This window comes from Macaca fascicularis, chromosome 17, assembly GCF_037993035.2.
Source record: "Macaca fascicularis isolate 582-1 chromosome 17, T2T-MFA8v1.1".
Classification (NCBI taxonomy): domain Eukaryota; kingdom Metazoa; phylum Chordata; class Mammalia; order Primates; family Cercopithecidae; genus Macaca; species Macaca fascicularis.
Genome location: NC_088391.1, coordinates 10424073 through 10444791, shown reverse-complemented (window position 1 = coordinate 10444791; position 20719 = coordinate 10424073). Strand labels below are relative to the sequence as shown.

Here is a 20719-nt window from a genome sequence, read left to right as displayed (position 1 = left end):
ATGGGCCAGTCAGTATGTACTTCCTCCCCACAGAGGCCCATAAAAAGCCCTGGGCTCAGCCACAGCTGAGCAGAGGGTGGGATGACCAGCAACAGGGAGGAGATACCCTCTCTGCTAAGCGCTTCAGAGACCTGCAGAGACAGCAGAACTACCTGCCTATGGAGAGAAGCTATCCTTTCCAGGGCCTCCTCTCTCCTGAGAGCAGCAGACCTCTGGACAACCTGCCTGTGAACACAAGCTACCTTCTCCGGGGCTTTTTCTCTGCTGAGAGCTGAGAAGAGTTACTCTCTCCAGGGCCTTTTCTCTGCTAAGAGCTGAACACTTGAGGGATGGCTTGCCCGCCTACAGAGGGGAGCTACCCACTGTGGGTCTCCTTCTGAGCTGTTTTAACACTAGATAAAGCTTCTCTTCATCTACTTCACCTTCATCTGCATACCTGGATGCAGGACAAGAACTCGGGCACCACGGGCAAAGCAACAGGTTTCCAGAAGAAGAAAAACCACCCCAAAGATCACTCATAACATTAACATAACCAAAACTTCAAATCTAAAACTTTAATGCATCCAACTGTACAAACTGTCAGAAACTGATGCCACTTTTCACCTTTAACATTTTGAAATTCTCATACTCTCAACAAGAACAAAATAAAACCAAAAAGGAGAACACATTAAATGATTTTAATTTGTAAGACAGATTACATGCTTCATGGGCAGAACCAAAGGTCAAACCTTGCATTTTGTTCATCGTTATTACACAAGTAATTACACAAGTCCAGTGTATAAACACTACCTGAACACACAGTAAGTTCTTCTAAGAATAAATATTATATGAAAAAAAGTTAACAAGCATTAATTCAATAATTCTCAAACAGATATTCATCAAAATGAGGTAGGTCTAATGTGTCATTTGCTAAAGCACTTAATGCTGAGGAGGAAAAAAACTCATCGAAAATATCAGTCTTCATGGGACTCTCCAAGTTTAATGTTCTAACGCAGGCATTATTTGTCAGAGAGTCTGGCTGAACTTCACGTGGATTTTTCTTGGTGGGGCTACAATAATTATGGTCCTGTCTCAGATGTGTGTTCTGGGAAACATCATTTAATTCACTTGGTACTGGTGGTGGGATATGACCATCTCCCATTCCCAAATACCTAAAGTCACCTTCCCCATTTTCTGACAGCTCTGTTGAAACAGTTGTAGGAGACAATAATTCCGCTAAAATTTCTTCATGAGTTTGACTACCATACAAGGAAACACCAGCAACAGTGGTGCATGCAGACTCACTGGCAGTATCAACTGGATATGGTAGCTCATTTAACAAGTCCTCTATTGATTCACAATCATTTGGAGACCCACCCTGGGGCACCTGTTCTAGATTTTCACTTGGAACTGTTCTGCTTTGCGGGGAAGACATAAGAGCAGCTAATTTCTTCTTTTCTGCCTTTAGCTTTTTACGAAGTTTTAGACGGAGTTTATGAATCTGACCTTCCACCAAGTCTTCGTGGTTTGCTGGAGAAAGACCATTTCCATGAGAACTGTGGTTGAGTTGAGCTCCACACGAGGTGCTTCCAGACTTTTCCAAAACTTCTGAAGCAGCATGAGCATGTGGGTGGGCAGCTGTGCCATTAGACGATGGAGGGCCTGGTGGTGGCTTACTGATGGGAGGAGGCTTACCTGCACTCCCACGCGCTTTCTTGGATACGTGGCGGGCCTTCTGGTTTATACCTTTAGTTTTAAAGCCACCAAAATTATTTACCCCTTTAACTGAAGGTTGTAAATCAGTTATAGTGTTTCTATTATGAGCTGAAACACAGAGTGGCATAAAAGAAGCACCCCTGCTTATTAAGCCTTTAACCCAACTTCCCACAAATGGCTTCTTCTGATTTTCTTTCAGAGACTGATTCTGTAATGACTTAGATGTTGTGGTTTGAGAATCTGCTGTAGTTTCTTTTTTCTTCAAATTAGATACCTGAGATGTGACGTATTCTGGTTTTAATTGTTCGGTTTTTGGTGTAAGGAATTGTTGTAACTGAGCGTCCTTCTCAATTTCTACTGACTTCACTCCCTGTAAAAGACCAGTAGCATCAGTATTATTCACAGATTTAGTATTTACAGTGTCTTTTGTATTCAGCTGTACTGACTGCATGTTTGTATTTACAACTCGGGATGGAAAACTTATGTCCACAAATTGGTCTGGGATAAGCTTTTCATGACATGGAGCTGATAATGAAGAAGCCATTAGTGATTCTTGTGATGGCAAAGTATTTGTTTCGAGAATTCCTGTATTTTCTGCTACAGGTTTACTTTCTAACAGGAAAGCTTCAGAATTTAACTGTGAAACTGAGGTTGTTTTCTGGATAGTTTCTTCAAGTGTCAAAGGTAAAATATTATTGTCAACCAAACCTTTTGGACCTGAAAGTAAATGATCTCCATGAGTTACAGCTGTGTCCTGTGAAAAAGTATGAGGGGCAACTGATGTATCTTTAGGGTGAGTTACTGAGGCTGTTTCAGCTGAGGCAGCATCACCCACAGAACACGATGTTGAAGATACTGGTTTCTCATTACCGAGAGCATGTTGGTCATTAGTCTTTTTAAGTGGAAGGCAGGCAGCTTCTTTATCTGTCACTTGGGATGTTTTTCTTTCCCAGATAACAATATGTATCTCTGAAGCAGGAACTTCAAATTTCTTGTGCCTTTCAGAACATGGGCCTTTTAAGTCATCACATTCCAGCCAACTTCCTGGAGGATGGGAAAAAAGTGAAAGTTAGATATCCAAAAACCACCATCCTAGGTTAACTTTCTTCTGGCCTTTTCGGCTCTTGTATCACTGAATACCCACCAAAGGAGAAGACTCTAAAACATGGTCTTGACCTTGTCACCGTCGTCTGCCATGTTAAAGTCCTTAGACAGAGTATATTTAACTTTTGGAACTTAGAATTTGGTTATCACCTAATTTATCCAATAACATCAGAAAACAGAATGTTTCATGTATATAAATTTTCATGATAAATGAAGCTTGTTACCTGAAGGATCAATATTCGTTTTAATTCTTATTTTGGAGCTTCCATTTTCACATTTGTCAAGAGAGAATGAGATGATGGATGACAAGGGAAGACTTTAAAAACTAGGAGTAGGATGCACTGCCAAATACTGAAATACTAATACAAAACTTGGGAAAAGTCCATTACTTGTAGCAGTGTGGTCGCTGGCAGTTATTTTGCCTGCACAATTTCAGTGGTGCAGTAGGGACAGGGGTCCTTACGTAGTCAACTAAAGCATGAATGAGGAGTAAGAAGGGAACCTGTTTAAACCATTCCTTTAAAAACAAAAACAAAAACAAACAAACAAAAAAACAGAAAATAGCAAATGTTGCCAAGGATGTGAAGAAATGGGAATCCTTGTGTAATGCTGGTGGGGATGTAAAATGGTACAACTGCTGTGGAAACAGTCTGGCAAAAGTTAAACACAGAATTACCATTAAGACCCTGCAATTCCTCTTGTAGGTAGATACCAAAAAGAACGAAAAGCAGGGACTTTCAGTTCCTTGTCCAGTAATGTTCAGAGCATTATTCACAATAGTCAAATGTCCATAACAGATAAATGGATGATACATAAAATACTATTCAGCCTTAGAAAGGAATGACATTCTGCTCCATGCCACAATACAAATGAATCTTGAAAATATGCTGAGTAAAATGAGCCAGACACAAAAGGACAAATAACGTATGATTCCACTTCTATGAGGCGCCTAGAAGAGACACATTCACAGAGACAGAAAGTAGAATAGTGGTTACCAGGGTTTTGGGGTGGGAGGACGCAGAGTTATTGTTTAATGAGTAGTTTCTGTTTGGGTTGATGAAAAAGTCCTGATGGTGATGGTGGTTGCACAGCATTGTGGTTGCACACAATGTATTCAACGCCAATGAATTGTACACTTACAAATATTAAAATGGTAAATTTTATGTTACATATATTTTACCACTACAACAACAAAATACAAAAAGTATGGCTGAGAAGTAAAGGAAGCTGACTAGGTGCTAACAGGTGGTGTGGGGTTAAAGGAGGGTATATTTCTTTACAGTTTACTTACTACCACATGATAATTTGGGGAAAGCTAACCACAGGCTTGCATGAGTAACAACTTTTAATAAATAATCAACAAATATCTGTACTTTCATTAGAAACTTATCAAAACAATCCACACTTCCACTGTATATATCAGTATCTACATATCTATGAAACAGAAATAGATACAAGAAGTGTGATGTCATGGCAATCGTGGCACAGCAAATACGCAGCTTACTCTATTTCTACGAAACCAAATGTGATAAATTAATAAATTATGATGTCAAACACCGTCGTACTTACTACAAAACATTTCCTATTCCTTGGATTACAATAGTACGCACCCAAAGTACTGTATTTTTTCTAAGGAGTCTATTCTTTTAGAAAACATTATTTTAGCAGTAGAGAAGTAATGACCAACACAGTGGTCATCATTTTATGTTGCAAAACATGTTTAGAAACACTTAATCTTAAATATTGAAAGTACACTCAGTTTCTCTTTTCCTTACACATGCGCATCTATCCTTTTTTGAAAAAAGATTTCTCAGAGCACACACAGAAAACTCGTTTGACATATCTCCCATAGTCATTTTTTAATGCTGAGAAAGAACTTAAGATTGTGAGGGAAAAAGGGTACTTGCCACCAGGCTTCAAGGCTTCCTACAAAGAACTAATCTTAAGGAATGCGAAGATTAAGAAAGGAGAAAGAGACCTTTCCTTAGTTGTCAATTCAGGCCAATTTAGTTACCAACAGGCTGGTTAATGTTAAGGCATCACTAGTGACTATCTGAGAACAGCAAAGGTCTAGGACTCAACACAGACTTAAAACACATTCGCCAAAGAGAAAAGTTTACAGACCAAATTAAAATATTTATTAAAATATAAGATATGGCTGGGTGCGCTGCCTCATGCCTGTAATCCCAGCACTTTGGGAGGCCGAGGCAGGTGGGTCACCTGAGGTCAGGAGTTTGAGACCAACCTGACCAACATGGAGAAGCCCCATCTCTACTAAAAACACAAAATGAACCGGGCATGGTGGTGCATGCCTGTATTCCAGCTACTCAGGAGGCTGAGGCAAGAGAATCACTTGAACCCAGGATGCAGAGGTGACGGTGAGTCAAGATTGCGCCAATGCACTCCAGCCTGGGCAACAAGAGCAAAACTCCATCTCAAAAAAAAAACATGATATTAAAAAAAAAGTAAACCGAAAGCATTAGTCGCGTAACAGACAAATGAATTCTCTGATAAGTTTCAAAAGGGAAAACAAAATATACTAAGAGATCTGCTAATCCCTCACATATACACAAAACAAAACTGTTCATTAAGCACGTGGTTTATGTGGCTACACTCTTATCTACTACCTGCACCTACTCGTTAAATAGAAAACTTTATGTATCTTTTGTTTGCCTGTGTCAGTGGTTCTCTACCACATGACCCACAATGGAATTACCTGGGGAGCCTTGAAAACAATGTTTAAAACAGTATTGCCATAGCATGTGCCTGTAGTCCTAGCTACTCAGGAGGCTGAGGTAGGAGGATCACTTGAGCCCAGGAGTTTGAGAACAGCCTAGGCAATACAGTGAGACCTTGTCTCAAATAAAATAAAATAAATAAAATAAAATATAAAATAAAATAAATAAAATAAAATAAATAAAGAAGAAAATTAGGAGAGAAGGAAAGAAGGAGCAAAGAAGGAGACAGAGAGAGAGAATGAGACGGAGGGAGGGAGGGAGGGAAGAAGGAAGGAAGGAAGGAAGGGAGGGAGGGAGGGAGGGAGGGAGGGAGGGAGGGAAGAAGGAAGAAAGGAAGGAAGGAAGGAAGGACCGGTCGGCCAAAAACAAATACCAAAAACACCCAATATTGATATTTGGGCCTAATCCCCAAGGCTGGTCTCCAGGGTACAGCCTGGACATTTTTAGAAGCTAACTAAATGACTCTTCCATGCCGTCAGGGTTGGAAACCATGCTGCACCTGAAGTGGATTGATCATTCTTTGAAATGCAAAAACAGTTAAAATAAGTTGGTTTGTATTGTGAAGAACTACTTCCACTCAAATCTGAAACAGGGTAAAACCTTAAGGTAATAATTACATTTATAATATAAGTTACAGTTTGTAAAGTGCTTTTATAATACAGTATTGTGTCATCCATTCAAACCATCCCCAGCAGGAAAATAGCAAGTATGAAAGAGTGTCCAAATAACAGAAAATGGTTATATCAAAGTGAGCCCTTATCAATGGCTTGATACAACCCTTTAAGGGGACTGAATTATCTTGTCTAAGACAAAGTGAACATTATGAGAAAACAAACTCAATATTTTACCACATCAGACAAATGCAAGGCGAAAATTCCCAAAACCCATGAACTGTGCTTACTTAGCTTTCTACTAAGAGGTTTAATTACTTAAATAAAGGCTTTATCTTGAAGGCAGCTGTTAGTAAACTGTATTCCACAATGACAGAAGGGCTACATAAGTCTCATGTTTAATAGTCTTAGAAATATATGTCTAAAAAATAAAAGCAAAGATGTTAAGTAGGAAAACAAACTAAGCAAACATTAGTAATCTCATCCTTTGTCTAAAAAAGAAATATGCACATGCACATGTGTTTACCTATAAGACATGATGTAAGGAAAGGAAAAAATGAGAAAGGATACTAAAACCACCACTTTTAATAGGTGTGAAGAGGAGAAGGCAAAGGCTCGAATGGAGAGAGAAAGAGTCACAGCAAAGTTTGTCTTTTTTTAAAAAACAAAAACCAAAAAGTCCCCACATGCTAGAATTTAGTTTCCATGCCAATTATCTTAAAAGAAAACCTCTAAACACTTACCATCAGCATCTAAAATCCATGTTATAAAATGATTATTTGCTCGATACTGAATTACAGAAGTTATTTGATAAGGACAGCCTTCAAAATGAAATGTGTAGTGTTGCAAGTCATTCTGTGGTAAGCCTTCTACAAAGTGCAACATGAATATGGGAGATACTCTGTGGGAGATAAAAGCAAGAGAAGTTAAACAAATTTAATGCCATGTGTCTGGTTATACAAAAGATGTCTGAAGTGAACTAGTCACACATAACACTTCCAAGGCGAACTGCACTAATTTTTCTTGAGCACCTCCAGATGTGTGCCTTAATTAGAAATGGAGAACTCTCTCTAAGAAGTATGTAACACTAAACCCTTTTCAGAATGGTATCCCAGACAGTTGGAAGTCATCATGCAGTACGACTCTAATAAAGACCATTAAACAAAAATTGCTCTGTAAGCAGCAATGCGGCTTTGGCTTAAAGATGTCATGGTAGCTACTTTGTAAAATCCAAGGAAAAAATCCAGACCTTTTAGAATTTTCTTTGGCATCAAGTGCTCAGATTAATTGCTTTTGTTAAGCGGTGTAGGTAATAAGTGAAAGAAAGCAACAAACCTAAGATATTCAAATAAGCATTAATTTGGCCTATTTCAGTTATCTCAGGAAGCAAAGGGGGTCTGTCAAATTAAAAGTTCTACTTAGGAAAAGTTCAATTTGTAACTAAGTAGATAAAAAAATACAACATATTGGTCAATTTATTATTAACCTCAAGACAACTGTAATTTCAAAATTATATTTTACCATTATAGCAACATGCTGAACCAGAAAATAGAACCCAGTGGGTCTCAAATAACTAAATTTAACAAAGCTCTTAGGATGTAAGAAAAATGTTGAATAGCCCTATTCCCAATAGTTAAACAGCTGTCAAAACTTACTTAGTTTATCAAAATTTATTCAGCCCAAATAAACTTGAATCAATGTCCAAACTGCAGATTATTCAGACTGACAAGGGATAATTTATAAATTAAACCTTGTCAATCATTTTGTTAGAGAGTAATCAAGTCCTCAAAATTTAAGTACCTATAAAATAAAAAGTCCTGCAAATTGTCTATAACACTAAACGTTCCCACTTTAAAAACTCATATTTCATCAAATCTAAGATTTCACTAATTATCAAATGTACCACTATGAAAACATGCTGCCACTTAAACTATGTCATGGTATCAATTTCACGTATTACCTTTTCAGACAGGTTAAAATGTGAACTGCATGTCTGAATCAATGAACCACAGTAAAACTTGAGATGTATTCTCATAGCAGGATATGCAGGCTTTAGGCACCTATCTGATGATGATGATTATTATTATTATTATTATTTGAGATGGACACTAGCTCTCTCACCCAGGTTGGAGTGCAGTGGCATGATCTCAGCTCACTGCAATCTCCACCTTCTGGGCTCAGGTAATTCTCCCACCACAGCCTCCTGAGTAGCTGGATTACAGGCATGTGCCACCACACCACACACTACTATTTTTAGTAGAGACAGGGTTTCACCATGTTGGCCAGGCTGGTCTTGAACTCCTGACTTCAAGTGATCTGCCTGCCTTGGCCTCCCAAAATGCTGGGATTACAGGCATAAGCCACCATGGCTGGCCTGACTCTTAATATTTAGTTCCTTGACCTTATATAATATCTTTCAAGATACTGAGGCTAGTTACTAAAACAATCTCTTGATCCCTAGACTACGACATCTCACTAGTTTCCTGCCTTTACATAAGTTTACATGTGGAAAATATTTTAAGACATACTGACATGATAAATAATGCATGTAAAAACATCTGACACATTTTTATGCTTCTTATACATTCCAAGTCTTTTATTCTTTTGCAAATTAATAAAAGTAAAAACTGCCAAGACCAAAATCCATACTCAGCCCAATTCCCTGGATGTCAAAGATATTCAGACTCTAGCTGAGTACAAGTACATTCCCCTAGGTAGTAAGAAATGACTTGTCAGAAACCTCCAAAGTCTTCTATGAGGTTTAGATAGGATAGAAATTTGATTTTCTTAACCAGCAAAAAAAGAGACAACAACTGGAGCAATTATATGTTAGGTTCTAAAATATCCTCTTAATTACACTAGTCTTACTGCCACAAGATGGACCAGTACACCAAAGCTATCCAGGGCCTGATGCGGGGTGACATGATGCAGAACCGAGATGATGCAGAATATAGCCATAATGTAGAGCTTTACTACCGTGTCGAAAATCTTAGCGTGGCCTCCATACTACTTTACGTAACTATGAAACTTTGTTTTTTGTTTGTTTGTTTTTGACATGGAGTCTCACTCTGTTGCCCAAGTTTGAGTGCAGTGGCACAATCTCAGCTCACTGCAACCTCCGCTCCCTGGGTTCAAACGATTCTCCTGCCTCAGCCTCCCGAGTAGCTGGGACTATAGGCGCATGCCACCACGCCTGGCTAATGTTTGTATTTTTAGTAGAGATGGGGTTTCACCATGTTGGCCAGGTTGGTCTCAAACTCCTGACCTCAGGTGATCCACCCGCCTCAGCCTCCCAGAGTGATTACAGGCGTAAGCCACCATGCCCGGCCAAAACTTTGCAAGTTCCAAATGCCGGATGAATTCCAAATTTTTTCCTGTATGTTAACATCTCTGAAGTTGGGATACACCTTATCACTGATGGAACACAATTAAATAGGCAGCATTTCTTTTTTTTTTTTTTTTTTTTTTTTTTGAGACAGTCTCACTCTGTTGCCCAGGCTGGAGTGCAGTAGCGCAATCTCTGTTCACTGCAACCTCTGCCTCCCAGTTTAAGCAATACTCATGTCTCAGCCTCCTGAATAGCTGGGACTATAGGCATGTGCCACCATACCCAGCTGATTTTTGTATTTTTAGTAGAGATGGGGTTTCACTACGTTGGCCAGGATGGTCTCAAATTCCTAGTCTCAGGTGATCCGCCTGCCTCGGCCTCCCAAAGTGCTGGGACTACAGACATGAGGCACCGTGTCCAGCCAGCCTTTCTTAATGGCATATTTTTTAAAAGGTGCAACTTACAAACAGTAGTATCTTGGAGTCAATCAAATGATATCCTTCCCCTTCCTTTTTCTGTTCATATTCCTCTTTGATTCCCCTAGACTCTAGTGTCCTACCTACAATTCCAGCGTGTCTTATTTCCAGCCTCACTGTGGGAAGCCAAGGCAGGTGGATTACCTGAGGTCAGGAGTTCGAGACCAACTTGGACAACATGGTGAAACCCCATCTCTACTAAACTTTATCCCTAGGTTTTGTTCTCAGACTTCTTCCTATCCATAATGCCTGAAGTGTCAATAAAGAATGATGCTCAGAGTCGAGGAGAGCAAGTTAGGTTCTCCCTCAACCACTGGAAAATTGAATGAAAGGAATTAACCAAACTGGAACCAAGAGTGAACCAGAGACTTCAGGCTAAGATCAATTTGCATTTACCTAACAACATGTGGTTAAACTCCTCCTATTTAAAGATCTACCCTCAGGAAAAGAAAAGAAAATAGAAAAGAGAGAAAGAAAGCACAAGAGAGCTGTGTTAACCTCTGCTACCCAAAGATAGCAGAGAAACATTGCATCCCTGTCCCACAAAGCGCAGCCATGGCCTTGCACTCAGAGAGATTGTGGCAGTAATCTTTGAAGAGTTTGTCAAGTAAAATGAAATCTGATTCTAAGTTCTTGGTGCTCCATGTCACCATGGTCTGAATGTAACTCCTAAACAACTTACTTAAAGAAAAGTAGCAGATTTGGGCACGCTAGGCATAATTCACCTGATTTATCTATCAATGGACTCTTTTCCCAGTGGGGAGACATTAGAGAAGTGGGTTATCTGAGATAAAGTGTCCAAGGAACTTAATTAGTTTTTAGAATCCTATATGTTTTAATTACATATGATACCATGACGAACCCAATCACTTTTAGGTTATCCCTAAAAACTGTATTAAATTTGTTTCTAAATTTGATTAGATACAAACAAATCAAGTTATACAAATTTCAAAATAAAAAAAAAACACAAAGGACTTATATAAAGACCTTGTTATTTAAAATTTAAGTGAAACTTCATATACTAGTTCAATTTACTTTTGAAGAAAACAGAAAATGTCCACATTATAAATTCTACCCATAAATTGGCCCACTGGAACTCAAAACACATTTTCCATTAAAAAACTGTTTTACCTAATGAATCCATTTCCAGATCAGAATGTGAATCTTTAAGGAAAGCAACTTTTTGGATAGTTAAAAAATACATATGCTGCAAGGCAACCAATTAACAAATTAAACAAAACAATGGTACGAGTCTATGTTCAGTGCTGGAGCATGGGAAAAAGCAGGTATGAACAGCTAGATGAAATCATATATACCAAGCAGCCGAAAGCAGGCCCATGGTCCAGGGCAGGATGGCAGACCCCATCCATGCTCTGTTGCTCTTCCCCTCACCTCATCATCAACATTTACATCGCACAACTGACACCTGGCAGCCAAGGCAGATTACAGACTTCTGTAATCTTCAGACACATACAGACACCTCCTCTTCCTTCCCACTTCGCCCTCCTACACAAATGCTATCAAATAATAGTGAGGGGCAAAAAAGACATGAGTTGCAAAGGGCAAAGAAAGGAAAATAAGCAAATAAGAAGTCAATAAATATTTAGAGGACAGAAAGCAAACAGAGAAGTGGCACCTTACCCAGCAGAATGGACAAAGCGAAGACATGAGTACTGTGGAGTGCGTATGCTGATGACAAAGAAGAGCTTATTATTCCCAGAGAACCCCTAAAAGGCTAGATATTTATGGGCAACAGATGTGGTAGAATGTGGGGATGAGGCCTTGGGCTAAAAACTAGGATAGTGACTGGAAGTGTGTACATAATAAAGAGCACCCTATCCCCAGGCCAAGAGAGGAACCAGCATAGACTGCAGCAAAGAGTGAAAGGTGACAGGAAAGAGTTTCCAGGAAAAAAAGGGGAGGGGAACAGGGGTAAAAAACTGTGAAGCATCTGAGTATTGGAAATTTATTAATAAGTCTTTAAAGTATTTGGCAAAAACTCAGTACATAATAAAACAAATGAAAATAAGGCAAATAATTCCCAGAAAAACAAAGAATTGTAAAAGTGAAACCTAACTATGTCTACTGCTTGGCTGAAGAGGGAATAACATACGTATATTAATAACAATGCAAACACCGAGTACTGACTTAGCCAAATACACAATTGCATTGGAAGGACAGGGAAAGGCTAAACAGATATGGGGCCCAGGTATTGGTGTGAGAACCCTAGTCTCAACTACTATAAAAGGAGAACAGACTGCATTATGGTAGAATAGGCACATCAATTTGAAATGTCAAAGTAAATACTACCTTAATTTGAAGGTTTAAAGTAGATACCTGAGGGAGGGGACAGGGGACCACTGCCCTTTTTTCCTTCTGAGCCTGTGAGCACTAATGAACTGAGAATTTATTACTTCAATGAGAATAAACCTTTAGGAAAGATTCTGAGGGGTTTCTGGCACATTCAAGGGCATAAAGGTTAATGTTCCTGGTTCTTTATTACATCAAATTAGAGCTCAAAACATTTCCTTAATGTACAATTAGACTGAAAATGAAGAGTAAAGAGGTTGTGTACATGTGTGAGTGCATTAATGAGAGAGAGGCAAACTGCCTGAGATGGAACTGACCTCTGAGTTTAAAGAGATGGTGCTCTGGAAACACTGGAAAAGGTAATGCTGACCAGCCTCCCCAACTGAGGACAAACAGCAAAGCTGGCAAAATATAATGAAAACATATCTGCCCAAGGCCACCGGATAGCTTACAAGATGACGAGGAATTAGCATGCTGAGATCTAGGAGAAGATAGAAATTCAGAAAGATGAGCCTGTGGCTCATCTTTGAATCATCTTAGTTCTTGAAATCTGATTAAGCAAATCCCAGAATTCTAGAAACTCCATACACTTGGCAGAGGAGAGAAAAACTGAATCTTGATATCCTTAAAGGGAGAAAAAAGGCAAAAAGAAGGAAAGACACTAGGAGAGTGGGGCCGGAGAGTCAGCCTACGTTGGCTCTTCAGTGGCTTCACCTGGGACAGTGGGCTCACTGGCCAGACAGGGCGAGGCAGTTGGCAACCCAGAAATATATGTTAACTCAGATTTCACAAAGGTAGATTGTTGTCACCATTTTCAATCCTACAAAAAGAAAAATGTAAATCCACCTTCATTTTGTACTAAAAATTATAAGACAATTTTAACTCACTTTTCCAATACCATTTTTCTTATTTGTGATTTACTGTTGCAATTGTTACATGGACCAAAATGGGCAGCATTAAGTGGGTGCCACTCAGGGATGACATTTGTAAAGGTGACCAGACTCTTCATATGCCTATAAAAAAATGACATAATAAATTCATTAATGTTAAATGCATTTACATTAATTTAAACCAATATCTAAAAGTATTCCTCCCCTTTTTCGTGATTCATACTTTCTTAATTCCCCAAATCATGTTAATATCGCAATGTTCCTCCCTACTACCCCTAGTAAAGAAGCTCTGTGAAGATGCTCCATGTTAATTTCCCATAGCTTTCAACTATGAGATGAAGCAAGAAAACAAGACAGGGTTCCTCAACACCACCACTGACATTTGTCACCAGAGTGTCTTTGCTGTGAAGCACTGTCCTGTGCACTGTAGGAGGTTAAGCATCATCCCCGGCCTCTGCTCACCAGATGCCAGTAACAGCATCCAGTTGTCTCCAGACGTTGCCAAATGTGCCGAGGGGGACAAAATAGCCCTTAGTTAAGAACCACTGCTAAGGTTGTCAAATTTATTAGAGCTCACCCCTTACTCAAGTAACTCAAACTGGCTAGCCATTACAGACAATCAAAAATGAAAAGGGGTGTTTTCAAACATAAAATCAGGAATACATACAACTTAACTTTTTTTAATCCTTAAAAAAAAAAAATCACTGTGAACAAATTTTGTTTTCATAGGTGACACAAGTTCTAAATTTGCACTTTAGTCTGAAGACTTGAAAGCAATGCCATCTAAAAAGATGCTGACGAGTTGATGGATGCAGCACACCAACATGGCACATGTATACATCTGTAACAAACCTACACGTTGTGCACATGTACCCTAGAACTTAAAGTATAAAAAAAAAAAAGATGATCTTTAAAGATGTACACTAAACCTCAACTGCATCCACTTTAATACAAATACTTGTAATTTAAAGAGCAGTTACATATTACTTAAGAGATACAAGCTTCCTTTCTAAACAACAGCAAATACTGACAAATCCTGAGAGAAAGCAGTCTGTTAAAAACAGACCAGTACTCAGGGAAGTTAACATTATAAAAGCAAAGCAACATAAAGATGTCAATAAATGCACTGACTGTATTTCTGCTAAATTCTTAAATTTTCAAAGACAATTGTTATGTAAAGGCTCCTATTTTTTAGTTTATAAAAAGGAGACTGTCCCAGCAAGTAAGTGTTAATTCTCCGTAAGACATCTGACGTTTCTGAACACTTCCTATGCAAGGAGGGCATGGCACTGGACACTCATCCTCCAAACAACTCTCAGAGGCAGGTGCCATTCTCATCCCCATTTTACAGATGGGGAAGGCGACACATAGAGTGCAGTGATAAATAACAGACCTGAGCTCTGCCTCGGAAGACTGTTTTTAACTGCCTCTGGGTTATACTTTCCAAGCTGAGTAAAAAGCCCTTACGCTGGCACTAAAAACAGCTTCACAAAAACAGAGGAATTTGCTGGATAGTTCTCCTTCAGATTAAGTGGAAGTAAGTTTTAAGTGATGACATATTAAAACATATTTAAGAAAAGTCACTTCATTTTAGCTTTCCCCCTATAACTACTTTCATTTTTAGAACAAAGTAAGATTATTTTAAAAAAACAAAAAAGGAAACCAAAGCGACTAGTGGCTTCCCTCCCTTGAGCTCTCACAGTTTGTGCTATCTATCCCTAAACTGCATTTAACATCTTGCATTCAAAGTTAACATTAAGCAGCCCAAAGATCAGATTAATTACGAATTCTCTGGACCTCTATTATGTGTTCATGTATTATCTCACTACCTAATTAGTAAATTTGGCAAAGATACACTATTTTCAGTGCCTGAGTTCCTAGCACACAGAACATACTCAACCGAAAACTGTCAAACAACTAAGATATGGATTCCAGAAGAGCTACAATTAAGCTGATTTTAATCAGCAAGCTTATTTATATTATTTAAAACCCAGGTAGTGATTAAGGAGTATAGCACAGTGAGCAAGAAAGTCTTAGAGGCCAGAAAAGCCTAAATGTGTCTGTCTCCTGACTCTGCCACTTACAGTGTGTCATCTTGGGAATCAATCTAACCCCTTTCAAGCTGTCATATCCATAACTGCCAAATGAGGACACTAGGATCTTCCTCACTGAGTTACTGTGAGGAGAAAACCAGGTAATTTATATAAATCAATGATAGAAGACTGGAAACAGATGTGTTCTCATACTCACTTGCTTACACTAAATTATTTATGTCCTAGGTATGAATAAAACGTTAATACTTACCCTGTTCTAGTGGGGGTTTGGGGGACTATTACAAAAGCTTACTTAACAAAAAGCTTAATATGAAAATGTATCTGACCCAATTTTTACATCAGAGTAAAACAGGCCCTTTGGAGGGGACACGGATTTTTCTGCAGAGCAGCCATGATATATCTTTGTTCCATGGCTTCTAACATGATCAAACTACTTCCCTGTATCACCACCATGCCAGTATCACTCTGTTGCCCACCAGCTGCCATCTCCACACATTCATCTATCTCAGGATGCATAAAGGGACCAAATCCTTGCGACATTCCTTGGATACGTCGGCCAACAGTTATTTTTAAGGTAACTTCTTGTCCATAATTTTTTTCAACTCAGGAGGGTTAGCTTTGCTCATGGTGTCTACTCCGTGGCCTCCCTTACCCTGTTCTAGTAGATCTAACCAGTTAAAAACAAACAAACAAACACTTTGTTGCCTGCATTCCCTGGAGCATCCTCCCAGACTGAACTCTCCTTGACTACTCCTTAAATACCTAAAAAAGATTTCATATTTAGATAACGAATATCTAAGTAATTTTTTTTTTCTTTTTTTTTTGAGACAGAGTGAAGCTCTTGCTGCCCAGGCTGGAGTCCAGTGGCGTGATCTCAGCTCACTGCAACCTCCGCCTTTGGGTTTCAAGTTATTCTCCTGCCTCAGCCTCCCAAGTAGCTGGGACTACAGGCGTCCGCCACCATGCCCGGCTAATTTTTGTATTTTTAGTAGAGACGGGGTTTCACCATGTTGGCCACATTGGTCTCAAATTCCTGACCTCATGATCCACCTGCCTCGGCCTCTCAAAGTGCTGGATTACAGACGTGAGCCACCATGCCCAGCCTTCAAAAGTAATATTTTTATATCACATTTTACTTTAGTAACTTAAAGAGACTTCAAGTTTTCTAACTTAAGTGTCGCTGGGCATGGTGGCTCACACCTGTAATCCCAGTAATTTGGGAGGCCGAGGCAGCTGGATCACTTGAGGTCAGGAGTTTAAGACCAGCCTGGGCAACATGGTGAAACCCTGTCTCTACTAAAAATACAAAAATTAGCCAGGCGTGGTGGCACACACCTGTAATCCCAGCTACTCAGGAAGCTGAGGAAGGAGAATTGCTTGAACCCAGGAGGTGGAGGCTGCAGTGAGCCAAGATTGCACTGCTGCACTGCAGCCTGCACGATGGGAGTAAGACTCCATCTCAAAAAAAAAAAAAAAAAGTGGAAAAGAGTTATTTCTATTGTAATAATTTGAATACATAACCAATTGAGCCAGTTTGGTCATCTTCAATACCTTGCCTCCCTGACTCCTCTTCTAAAACCTATTCCTCTCCTTACATGGTAGGTACAGGTTGAATATCTCTTATCTGAAATGTATGGGACCAGAAGTGTCTCCAAGATAAAGAGATAACCTGGAGATGGGACCTGGGCCTAAACATGAAATTCATTATGTTTCATATACACCTTATGCAAAGCCTGAAGGTAACAGGTGTATCAATCATGGCCTTTCTAATACGCCGCTGAGAGGCATTAGGAAAAGTAGAAAGTATGGCTGAGACAGTTCACGTGTAAGGCTTCTGGAGGTGGTTGGTCTTTCACAGGACTATGGGAAGAAATGAGGAAGCTTGCATTACCTCTGAGAATTGCTGCTAGCCTCCAAGAGTCTAAAACCAGTGTCTATAATGTTAGAAACCTAAAGTAAACAAGCAAAACCCCTCAACTCTAATAGAGGAATAAACAAAAATGCCTATAGTTTCAAGGCATTCTGAGAGGTATTCTTACTCAGCAAGGACTCTGGAGAAGGGAGGTGTACTATTCCTCTCATCGTCCCTATTTCCCACTGAAGAACTCCTTAAGAAATCTCCTACTACCAGTCTATCAAACCATGAGGTTCTGACCCTTCCAGTTTAAAGAAGCAATCAAACTGCAGTGTCTGGTGCTCAAATTGTTCTCTTAACCTGTGGTGGAGAAACTAGAAGGACCCATTTTAAAAAACAAAAGAAACTAACCTGTTTTGATATTGGTGTCCACACTGCGAACATTCGAAGTCCCAAGAAAAAGAATATAGGAAGAGCTTCTCAATGTGGGGTTCTAGTTTTAAGAGCAGGGGAAATGCAAACACAGGGCTTTCCATATCACCTTCAAAAAGAAAAGGAAAAATTACTGCTCATAATCAATAATGGCAAAAATTAAACCAAAATTGTGAACTACTGTCTTTTCTTACTATATTTACAGCATGAATATGTGTTAATACAGTATGACAGAATAAGTCACCCAGAGCTGGGAGAGGGGAAGTTTATAAAGCATTTCTCTAAAAATGTCCATCATAAATATTTAATTAACACTTCGATCTCTTTCCTTTTCCTTGGCAGACATTTATGAAAATGTCTTAAGACCAAAAAAACACACAAAAGACCCATACTGTCTTCCATCTTTCTAGATTTCTCAGGAAAAAAAAAAAGATCTTGGAACTATAATAGCCTTAGAGTATATTAAAACAAAAATTGATGAGGTGTGGTGGCTCACACCTTGTAATCCCAGCACACTGGGAGGCCAAGGCAGGAGGACTGCTTGCATTACCTCCGAGAATTGCTGCCAGCCTCTAGGAACCTAAAACCAGTTTCTATGACGTTCGAGACCAGCGTAGCCAATATAGCGAGGCACCGTCTCTACAAAAAATAAAATGAAATAAATTAGCTGAGAGTGGTGCCACACACCTGTAGTCCAAGCTACTCAGGAGGCTAAGGCAGGAGGCTCATTTGAACCCAGGAATTTGAGGCTGCAGTGAGCTATGATCATGCCGCTGCATACCAGCCTGAGTGACAGAGCGACACCCGTCTCTAAAAAAAGAAAAAAAATTATGGAAATGGTTTGCCACAGATGTTAAAAAAATGTAACCAGTGAAACACTGTAGAAACACACCAGAATTGGCCATTTCTATTCTGATCATCTTGTTCCACCTGTGGAAAGGGTGTGGCCACACAATGGTTAAATGACCAGCCTCAACTCTTTGGACTCTTCATCTACCGTTCTTCCTAACTTTTCAGTCTAATCCTTTCCTTTAACAACTTTACGATTGAAGATTTGAATCTTGTCACTGAAAATAACTGAACAGTGAATGTTGGCTTTCAGCTTTGAGACTGGAAAGTAAGCTAAGTAGCAGAATCTACATGCTTCTCTTACATTCTTTTTTCCAATTGGTTTCTCTCCTTCCTATTCTCAAGGAGCTCAGATGCTCCCTTACTGATTTGGCCCAAGAGACTGAGTCCTTCCATGCCTTCCCTAACCTGGACAGAGCCTCACTTCCATGGTCCAGTTCTCCCCCTAGCCTGGAACTACAGTTGCCTGGAACAGTCACCTTGGCAGGACCACAAGGCAGACAGTAGGTGTTATTACCTAAGTAATAACAATCATGTGGAGTTTCTAAAAATTACTGATTTCCTAAGCCCCATCCCTGAGATTCTAATTCAAATGTCCCTATGATTGGTATTTACTTTTAAATTCCCTTGGTGCTTTTCAATGCACAGTTGAGGTTAAAAATGGTAGATGTGTCTACTGGGAAAAGTACTAAAGAAGCAACTAACAACTTGCCCCCTAAATATTCTCCTGGTTCTGAGAACTGCACCCACTCTCAAGAGGTGGGACACCAGCCTGCATATTTCTAGGGAACGCCTCTGCCCTACAATAACGTACCCAGTGGTAGATTCCTAAGTCAGACCGCTCAGATTCTTTCTCCCAAGAAGATGACCATCCAAGGTAATCAAACAGTGTTATACTTCCTTATGATGTACGTATTTCTACATGGTAGATGAGTATAATACAAGCAAGTTATACCCTAACCCTAAGCATATTCTATAAATATCGGTAGTTACAAAGGCTATTTTAGTCACCTTTGTGGGACAGTCTCACTGCTACTTTTGAACAAAAACATAAAAAAAGTTTGTATTATTTATTTATTTATTTATTTTGAGACAGAGTTTCGCACTTGTTGCTCAGGCTGGAGTGCGGTGGCGCGATCTCAGCTCACCGCAACCACTGCCTCCTGGGTTCCAGCAATTCTCCTGCCTCAGCACCCCCGAGTAGCTGGGATTACAGGCTCCTACACCACGCCTGACTAATTTTTTGTATTTTTAGTAGAGACAGGGTTTCACCATGTTAGTCAGGCTGATCTTGAACTCCTGACCTCAGGTGATCCACCTGCCTCCGCCTCCCAAAGTGCTGGGAATACAGGTGTGAGCCACCGGGCCCAGCCATAAAACAAGTTTTAAAAAGTTTTTTTGTAAGTAGAAATACAAATAAATCTCCCAGAAATGAAAATATGCAACACTGTATGCATAAATAGTATGTCATATAGCACAATTTTGTAATTCATTACCAGCCTTTAAATCCGCATTCTATTGTAAGTAAATATTAATTGAAAAAGCAAACAATTTACATTTCATAATCACAATATAAAATCTTCAGGTCTAAAATACATAAAGTTCTCCGTGAATTAAAATATCATAAAAGAGCTCAAAACACATGGTTAAATAAGTTATATTTAATTAGTAAGATCTTCAGCTAAAATATAGCACCTATCCTTGAATGGGCAGTAAAACAAGAGAGGAATCCTCCTGCATTGAAAGAGCTGTATGCTTGCCCAATTATTATGATTACACAAAATAATAATTTAAAAATTCCTTCTGTTACATAGAAAACCAGGCCCATGGCGGAGGTGGAGCAAAAGATGTAACTTCGTTCCAAAAATAATTATCTGGGATAAGAAGGGTAGTGATTCAGGCTGGGGGAGAAACCATTCTTTAATTCAACTGGGAACTGAAGTAGGGACTCTAGAAGGGAAATGGTACCTGCTAAATGCACCACAAAAGCCCCTCCATCTAAACTCTAGGATCTTATGGAAAAGGCTCCTTCGAAATGAGTATTCGCTCAACAGATCAGTGGCTGGGGGTGATGAACCTGGTTAACCACAAGGAGCCTGGTGAAAAGTTTTAGAGTGACAGAGTCCTATATCTTGACTATAGTGAGGGTTACAGAGCTGTACACGCTTAAAAAGGGTCTCACTATATGTAAATTACACTTTGATATAAAGAAAAAAGAATATTCATTTCATCTCAGAGTCTATCTGATACATAAATTAGAACAGTTCTTTAGGCCTAGAGGAGGAAATGTCAGAAATCTGGCATATGAAAAATCAGATTTTTATAAAAACAGAATAAATATATATGTATAAGTCCATAAAAACAAAGCAGATATACA

The 20719-nt window shown here is 39.3% G+C and overlaps 1 protein-coding gene across 12 annotated transcripts in view; it reads right to left on the bottom strand.

The window, feature by feature from the left end:
- Positions 1-539: 539 nt before the first annotated feature.
- USPL1 (ubiquitin specific peptidase like 1) overlaps positions 540-20719 on the bottom strand; it is a 39442-nt gene continuing 19262 nt past the window's right edge. For 4 of the 12 annotated variants that reach the window (XM_005585584.5, XM_005585583.5, XM_005585586.5 and 1 more), the window contains 4 exons: positions 17473-17602; positions 13150-13275; positions 6892-7049; positions 540-2739 (listed from right to left, as the gene is read on the bottom strand). In XM_005585584.5, the coding sequence (XP_005585641.3) occupies positions 854-2739; positions 6892-7049; positions 13150-13275; positions 17473-17602 (2300 nt within the window). In that variant the 3' untranslated portion in view covers positions 540-853. Of the gene's footprint in view, positions 2740-3475; positions 3749-6891; positions 7050-12579; positions 13004-13149; positions 13276-17472; positions 17603-18043; positions 18128-20719 lie in introns of those variants that run through there. The other 8 variants (XM_074021807.1, XM_074021809.1, XM_074021808.1 and 5 more) reach the window with 5 other exon arrangements.